The following is an 8,641-nucleotide window of genomic DNA, read 5'->3' on the forward strand; positions in this document are numbered from 1 at the left end:
TTGACACGGAGAGCGATTCTTTGCGGCCAGCCACAGCATCAGCTTCCGCAGAGCGAGAGGTTTCAGCGGTCAGATCAAAGAGAGAGATCTCCCCCTCTAGAGCACTTTGCATCAGCCGTTTTTTGCTTTCCTTCACGGAAGTCACGTTCCATGTGGGGCTTCTGACTGCGGTACAAAAAGCTTCCTCAGGTACGCTGCACGGCACTGCGAGCAAGGGCACGCGTTCAGGGCAAAACTCGCACAATGCTATGAAATAGCTTTTATTTATGTGCGTTAACATTTCCTTTCCTAAAGTTAAGTGCAGGTAGTTGTTGCTTCTTCATTGCAATTACAGTGCAAATACTATAGATAGGATTAATGCAATAAAAATGAAATTTGCTTAAAAATCAGGACTTACTTCTGGAGAGAGGTTTTTGTTTGCTTGGTTGGCTGCTCCGGTAGATGCAAATCTGTGGCTATGGACGAGATCTTTCCTAAAGCACTGTCTTCACTGAACAGTTTACACTTGCTCCTCAGTATATTAAGACCAGTCATTCTTGCCTGCCAGCCAGCCATAAGCAGGAACTTAGCGTATATTTTATCCATGAAAAATCCACAAAAATACACCACAAAACCCCAAGAGCATCAGGAGCTTCAGGGTAGATCCTGTCCCATATGTGAGGGTCTTTCTATTCCCTGGGCTTATTGCACTAGCGGAGGAAAGAGTAACCCATGGGCCTCTCTTTCGTGTAATTAACACTTTCGTCTAGGTAATTAAGAAGTCTCAAACCTCAACAAGTGCAGGGAAGAAAACAGACATACAGCGCTGCCGGGTCACCCCTGTGTGCCCCGCCAAGCAGACAGCTCCGCAGGCAGCATGTGCTGGTAACGCCTGGGAGAAATGGCCTCAGGGCGAGCCGGTGGGGAAATGACTCCGGACAGGGTCACCCCCGTGACAAGACCAAACTAAAGGACCTTGCCCCCAGCAAGAAGCCGCACTCCGATGGGAGCGCCGGGGCGAGCTGCCAGCTGCAGTTGCAGGTCCCCTTAGCCCTCCAGAAACCCCTCCGGTTCCCGTGTCCTTGGTGGGTTGCTGCAGCATCCAGCTCCCTAACGGCAAACAGCAGGGAAGGGCAACTGCGATACAGCGGGCTGCTCCGGCTCCCCCAAAATGAACGGCAGCGTTTCCACTGGTGGCAGCTGGAGCAGACAGCAGGGTCAAGGCTGGCATCAACAAAGATGCAAGCTGGCGGTGGCACTGATTGACAACAGCAAGGAAGTTTGGCACCCACCGCCAAATGCTCCCCAGCCCCTCCGAGCACCCCGGCCCTGCCTCAGCCTCATTGCACACACATGTCTGACCCCGAACTTTCAACTTCACAGATTTCAAAATCTCCAAGCCAGCTGTGATGAAATCCTCCCCCGCAGAACGCGGTTAGCGACAGTGAAGACCCCCGCTGTGCCGGGTAGGAGCGGCGCTGAGCAGCGGGGATTTCCCCCGCGGAGGAGCTGGGCACGCGGGACGTGCCCCGTGGGCTCCGGGCACGGCGCCGGGGGCTCGCGGCTGGAAGCAAAGGCTCCCTGCCCGCTTCCTCCTGCCTGCGGGACGGCGCGTGCTGCTGCGCAAAAGCGAAGGCAAGGAGAGCTGCAATGAGCAGAAGTGAGGGTGGGAGTATGGAGGGGCTCTGAGGGAGGAAAAATCCCTTTAGCAAATAACGAGGTTTGTAAATTAGTCCTGCTTAATAAAAATATGTGAATAAATTAGCTTTGCCTGCCGGTTAACTACGTTCAGTATTTCTCTGTCGCACCATTAAGCGAACTCTGGCAAGGCAGCTTGCCTCCTGAGCACATAATATGACTATAATAGGTAACATTTTCTATTTTGCCACGCCATTGTCTTGCTGAGGAACAACACCTCGTGGGAGAGCAAAGCAATTTCCAGCAGCTCTGCCCCCGCCAGCCCCCCCGCCCAGGGAAAGCATCGCGGCCCGGTTCGGCACCGGGGACAACGTGGCTGATGTGCTGCAAGCAGGGACCGTCGGAGCATCCTCCGCTCCTCAGGGCCTCACTTCCCATTTCTGTTCCTGAGGTCCTGCTGACACCCCCCAGGGAGGTGAAAAAACAAGTTCCTGCAGGGACTAAGCTCCTTCCTGCCGTGCTGGCGGGGCCCCCCCGCTCCACCGCGGGCTGCCCCGGGTCTCAGCTCTGCCACATAACTCTTCGGGTGTAACTCCATACCGGTGGTTTCCCCATGGTTCTCCTCCCTGGTCCTGCAGGCTGAGCGCCCTTCGTCCCTGAGTCTCCCACTCAAGCGTCACGTCTGCCACAGCTCCCTGGGTTTGGTTTCTTACATGAAAATCTGGTCTCTGGGTTAAGTGGCATAATGGCGAAGAGCCAGCTTTCAACATCCCTTTTCTCCTCAAAACAGATTCATCACTTAACTACGACACATATCTATATTTGATGACATCAACTCAAGCAACGGTAGTCTTGCGTTAACACCTTTTCCTGCGCATCGATTCAGTGATGTTCAACCATACCAGCCTTCAGCACATACACCTTTTAACATCAGTACGACTTCACCTCTAAACGAACCATAATGGGTATCAAAGTGACTTTTTCCCTCCTAGAAATAAAAAAATCCTTCCAACACGAATGAGATGAGACTTCACAGCACAGGCACAACGTAACGTTTCACAACGTTTATCACCCTCCTTTCCCGGTAACAAATCTCAGCATCACCATGACAAAAGACAGTTTTTCGGCTACCGCCCAGCCCTCACCTCCTCACCAGCGCTTCGCAAGACGTTCACCTTCCAAACCCCAATTCTTCCCCTGCTGATTTCTACATGGCTATTAAAGCTAAAAGCCCTGCGCGAGGGTCACGAGGCCAAGGGGACGGGTGGCCCCGGGGCACGATCCATTGCCTCCTACGGCAGATGTCCAAGCGAGGGCAGGAGAACTGACCCTAGACGCAGGCAGGCAATGAGGCTCCGCTGCCCATGGCCCATGGTCAATGAACCCGCCGAGACTGGCGTGACGCCCGCCAACGAACTTCATAACATCTCTTCTGCCAAATGGAAACGGGAGCACACCTCTGCCTCGTGAGGGGTTTATGAAGGCTGCGACGCTGGGGGCAGAGGCCGAGCAGCGATACCTCCACTGATTAGTATCCTTTAAAGCAGATGTAGTTACGCTAATCAAGGCTTGTCTGATGCCGAAGTCTAGAAGTGCAGAGTTCCCAGGATTAGTCTTTAGTGGTTAAAATTTAGTGGGAGCTGAAGGCAACTCTAGAGAGGACAGGGAGAACTATTCTGGACTGGGGTCAGTTTTTTCCTAATAAATATGATTTTTGAGGCTGAAAAGGGCTGTTTCAGGAGCTGCCTCACGCACTGCTCAGCTGCCCTGGCTGGGAGCTGGGCAGTGCCTGTCCAAAGGATGCAACGGGTGGTACTTAGTCCTCTTAGTCCATCTCTATGATCTCACCCACACCAAACCCATCTGAAACTGGAGGGCCCATCTCTAAAACAAAGGCCATCCCCATGCTTGCCCCCAGCACTTCACCATTTCAGCCTCCTCTCCCCGTGCCCCAATCTCCTCTGAAGACCTCCCTCAGAAGGCAGGGAGAGGAACTGGACATTACTCAGGAGGGGCAAATGCTGTTTGACTAAAAAAAAAAAAAAAATCTTAAAGATTAATGTGCATCTCTTGCCAAAAAGATAAGTCTTCCCAAGGAAAAACTTTTTTTTAAAGATGTGCTTGTTGGAAGGCAACATGCTGCTGGGATGGTTTGCTGGCTGAAGGTGCTCCTCTGTTCTCCTCAGAGCTATTTTAACGCTTATCTCCAGATAACTGTGACTGCTCAGGGGGCACATGGAAATCTTTTTGCTTTCCCCAAACACAACAGCACGGGGCATTTTCTACGGAACCGCATGACAAAGCCCCCTATTTGCTATAGAGGCAGAAAGGTGCCTGGATTGATCATCAGAACAGCAGGGAATTAAGAAACCTGGGGAGCTGAATGCACCAGGATTTTGTTAGATGCTTAAAAAAGAAATAATCCAGACCTACTTTGTTTCAAGCACCTCAGAAGCTGAGAGAATTCGGTGCATCTGGCTGCAGCGGCCACTTCACTTCTGTAATTTAATCTCATTGAAGTGCATTATGTCAAATAATTACCTTAATGAAGACTCTAATGGAAGAAGGGAGGAAAATAATAGAGATGCTTTGAAGAAACGAAGCTGTGAAGTTGCTTTGTTTTTAACCTGGCACTGATTTATCTCCCCCTCCTCTGGCTCTTGCCCTTACAGAGGCATCCAAGCCGCCTCTCTTTCAAAGGGGACATGTTTCAGATGCTGCCCCAGTGATGGATTTTTGCATCTTGGATTCAATACTATAGTTTGAGTTTGAAACAACCCAAAATGTAAAATGAGCTCTCGGTTCAGGCAAGTCCAGCCCTCCAAGTCCTGCTACTTCCCCGTTGCCTGCAGAGCACTGACTCAAATGTCAAGTTTCTGTCTACCACTTTTGAAGTCCTCCAGGATGTTGGCCTAAATTAGAGCCACAGAATCAGAGAGTCATTTAGGTTGGAAAAGACCTTTAAGATCATCAAGTCCAAGTGTTAACCTAGCACTGCCAAGTCCACCACTAAACCATGTCCTTAAGTGCCACATCTACATGTCTTCTAAATATCTCTAGGGATGGTGACTCCACCACTTCCCTGGGCAGCCTGTTCCAGCGCTTGGCAACCCCTTCAGTGAAGAAATTTTTCCTAATACCCAATCTAAATCCCCCCTGGCACAACTTCAGGCCATTTCCCCTCGTCCTATCACTTGTAACTTGGGAAAAGAGACCAACACCCAAATGGGCCTTTATTGGCTGGTGTCATTCCCTTCTGAGATCCTTCAGATCTTTTATTTATATTTTATTTTGAAGAGCCATTTGAAGTGATGTTGTGTACCGATTTCCACCACCACTCATGCCCAGGATGTGCATCTCATGGTCTTATTAGTCTTGAGTTTATTTCAGTGGGCTGAAATTACACTTTCTTCGGTGAACAAACTACCTTCTAAAAGTTAGTATTTACCCAGTTTACTCAGGTTTCTATGCATGAAACCTGAAAGAAAAAAACTCCCTGAAAATGAAAATAATCAAGTTTCCTTTCTTGCTGCCTGAAGACTTGGGAAAGAAAGGAAGTGCGTACTTCTTCCAGCATGGATGTGGTGGGGGAGGTAAATGAGCTCTTCCCCCACCCCAGCTCCGACATATTACCCATTTAGCCTTGCCTGATGCTGCAGATATCCTCCAGCCATATGAGCTATCATCTGCCACCATTCTTGGAACAGCTGACCCCAGACTTCTAGACTAAAAAAAAAAAAAAAAAAGTAAATTTATCCCATTTTTCTCAAATTAATGCAGAATGTGACATTTCACCTTTTTTTTTTTTTTTTTTGGTAAATATTTTTGCCCAGACTCCAAATGCTTCTCTGACTCTGGAAAACTACATGAGTGACCATATTGCAGAAGCCCTTGCCCGGCCACTGCCACAGGTCTCAGGCATACCCTGCATTTCCAAAAGTACCCTTAGTTTCTCATGCAGTTTTGCTCCTCCTTGTGCTTCCTGGACAGCTTCTCGTAGAGGTAAAGTGCCCGCTTCTCCTCCCAGCTCTCGAAGAAGGAGCCTGCGATTTTCCTGCACAGGCGGTGTGCGTAGGTCTCCAGGAATATGGTAGCGTAGAGGATGCAGAAGAGGAGCCCCACGATGAGCAGCACAGAGGGGTTGGGAGGTGTCGGGGGGCTGATCCTGCAGTGGGCAGAGCTGAAGATCAGATAATGGTGGTAGCTTCTTTCAAAGTTCTGAAGTGGTAATTCTTCATAAGGAAGCCGTAGAAGTTTCAAAAGAAAGGGCAGGATCCTTATTTTAGCCTGAAATAAAAATTGTTAAGAGTTAAATGGGGGATGAACAAATCAAAATCAACCGACTACCACAAAAACGTCAGCCTGGGGGTGTGTAGTCAGCGTTGCAGCTTGTTTGGGTGCATGAAGAGAAGGACATCGGAGTGCGTATAGACTCCAGGCTGAGCGAGAATGACAGCACGATGTGCGGGCGCTGCGCACCGGGCACGGCGAGACCCGGTCCTGTCTGCCGTCTTCATCTGCTGTTACAGCGATCGTAACAGGTATGCGAGATTGACAATGAAGGGCATAATCCAGGCAGCAGTATTAGTGGCTGCATATTTGAGTATTAGAGGTTTTTTTCGAACCCCTGATTGTTTTACTGTAAACTCACCATAAGCAGGTATCTGTGCGAAGGACCCCGGGGCCGGGGAGGGAGGCAGGCCGCATGGTAGAGGAGGAAAGCTAAAAAACTAAGCCAGAGCTAGTTCAGATGAAGGATATTAAAAAGGATAGAAACTGGGGAGGTTTGCGGAAGGGATGGCACAAGGTGATAGCAAAGCCAGTGAGCAAGGCTTTCTCCTTAAAGAGCGGCCAGTGCACCAAGACGAGACATCCTCACGGCCAAGACGTGTATTCACCTGCGTGCCCCTTCTCTTTGTGCTCGCACCCACACTGCGGCGGGGGACGGTGCCGCAGGGACGCCCGTTCCTCCACCCCGCCTCAGGAAGGGACCTGGAGGTAATGGGGACGTCTGACTGCCACGTGCTAGCAGCGTCTTTGCAGCGTGAGGCACCCTTTGCTGCCCTCCTCGCTCCCAAGGAGCTGTAATTTGGAGCGGGGATATGCTGCCGTTTGACGCACTGGAAGGAGGAACTGAGGTTGTGCCTCCACCTCCTCCCCTCCAAGCCTCCACCCAGCCGGCTGCCGGGGAGGGAATCGGGAACGTGTAAATAAGGCTACAAAGACTGCGATCCCCACCGCCGCCTCCTGCGACGTTCTGCACAGCAGGGTCCCCCTGTGACCCCCCTCTCTCCCAGAAGACCCCAGCACTTACATGGTATTTGATGCTGAGCGCGACGGGCACCGCGGAGAACTGAGCTGCTTTTCTCACCGCGGTGTCTGCCACGCGGAACGCAAAGTGGTCCATCGCCACGACCACCAGCATCAGCATCAGGGCCACGGTGAGGAGCATGGCTTGCACGAGGCACAGCATCACTTCTTCCCGGGACAACTTCAAGCCTGTTGGTCGAATGAGGTTTTTGGATGAGCCCACCAGCAGATGAGCTGCTTTTCTGTCCACAGCTAAACGTTCCAGCTTCTTGGTGATGTAAAAATTGTCAAAGCGGAGGTTGGTGAGGTAATTTTTCAAATACCAGGTGGACTCAAAACAGAGATAGAACATGGAGAAGCCAGCAACCAGCTTGTTGCCTACTCGTACAGAATCTTTGACCAGTACCTCAACAGCCAAAAAGTCTCTCCCAATTTTCTCACCAGCAAGGTGCATTTGTTGGTAAATCAAGGAGCTGTTCTTAAGCAATGAAAACTGAAAATGTCCATTCATAGGCTTATAAATATTAATGGAATGAACGGTTTCTTGGACTGCATCCCCAAATTCCCAGGAAGCTCTCTCTAGCAGAGCAGTTGAGTTCAAAAGACTCTCAGAGGAATTCTTGCAGATGCACTTAATAACCTGCAGTATGGTTTTCATGTTGCTTATGATGTTGGGTGTTATGTTCACCACTACTATCATGATGCAGGTTGACAAGAGAAGCTTCCGGCCTTGTTTGGTACCTAACGTAGGCATGACCATACTGAAGACGCAACGGGCAGGATGCACCAAGAAAAGGGTCAGGAGAAGGAGCAGACTGAAGGAGACGGCCATTGCAATGGAGAGATGCCAGGAGTACTCCAGGGAAGCAAACATCCAGTTGTAAAAGAGGCCTCCCATCACCGCTGCAACACAGGAACACTGCAGAAACAAGGCCCACAGCTCTCTGCCGTTTGCTGGGACAGGCTTGGAGTAAACGGACCACAGGTCTGCCGTGGTCCTGCACACCTTTGGGAGCAGAAAGTCTTCACAGTAGACACGGGCTCTCATCCTATAGAAAGAGCAAGTACTGGGGTGTTAGCAAAGGAAGTACAGGAATGCGCTAATTAGGGGGCTTTCTTGAGATGATCACTCATGGGTCTCTACAATGTCCTTCTCTGAGCGCCTCTGCTCTCACTTTTCTCTACTTCTCTGCTAACCTGAGTAGCGTGGACCAAGATTTTCCCTGGAAGCACGCAGGACAGGGAAGTTCATTCCTTGAAAGATAAATACCAAGTACAATGTGACTGCTCCTCCTCTAATGCAAGCACAGGAAAGCATTGGTTTAGTCTATAAAAATCATAATGAACTCATTCGGAAGGGTCAGCTCCAGTGGCTAAGAGTGTCTTCAGTGGTTATTTAGAGGATGCTGAAGGGAGAAAGAGGAGGCTCCTGGCTGCTGTGGAAATCGTTAGACCAGCTCTGCAATTACAAGGTGTTCGATGGGTAAGAGGTGTTTGAGCAGGAGTTTCTGATCTCCCTGCCTCTTAAGAGGAGACCAAGCAAAAATCTGCAGGTCTCAGGGTGACAAATACAGAACTGATCAGAGAAAACAGTTTCATGCTGAAACTCCAGTACCAGATGAAATCTCCAAGGATAAGAATTTGGCCACTGCAGACAGGATGAAATGTCCTATAAAGCTATTTAAATGTCTAATAAAAACAAACATTTGGGAAG

The 8,641-nt window shown here is 49.9% G+C and overlaps 1 protein-coding gene across 1 annotated transcript; it reads right to left on the reverse strand.

The window, feature by feature from the left end:
- Positions 1–5,562: 5,562 nt before the first annotated feature.
- Positions 5,563–7,975, reverse strand: OCSTAMP (osteoclast stimulatory transmembrane protein). Its single transcript, XM_010296448.1, has 2 exons — positions 6,932–7,975; positions 5,563–5,904 (listed from the first exon to the last, which is right to left on the reverse strand). The coding sequence occupies exons 1-2, from the start codon at positions 7,973–7,975 to the stop codon at positions 5,563–5,565; spliced, it is 1,386 nt and encodes a 461-aa protein (XP_010294750.1).
- Between the last annotated feature and the right edge of the window lie 666 nt (positions 7,976–8,641).

The sequence above is a fragment of the Phaethon lepturus genome, unplaced genomic scaffold, assembly GCF_000687285.1.
Source record: "Phaethon lepturus isolate BGI_N335 unplaced genomic scaffold, ASM68728v1 scaffold35401, whole genome shotgun sequence".
NCBI classification, from domain to species: domain Eukaryota; kingdom Metazoa; phylum Chordata; class Aves; order Phaethontiformes; family Phaethontidae; genus Phaethon; species Phaethon lepturus.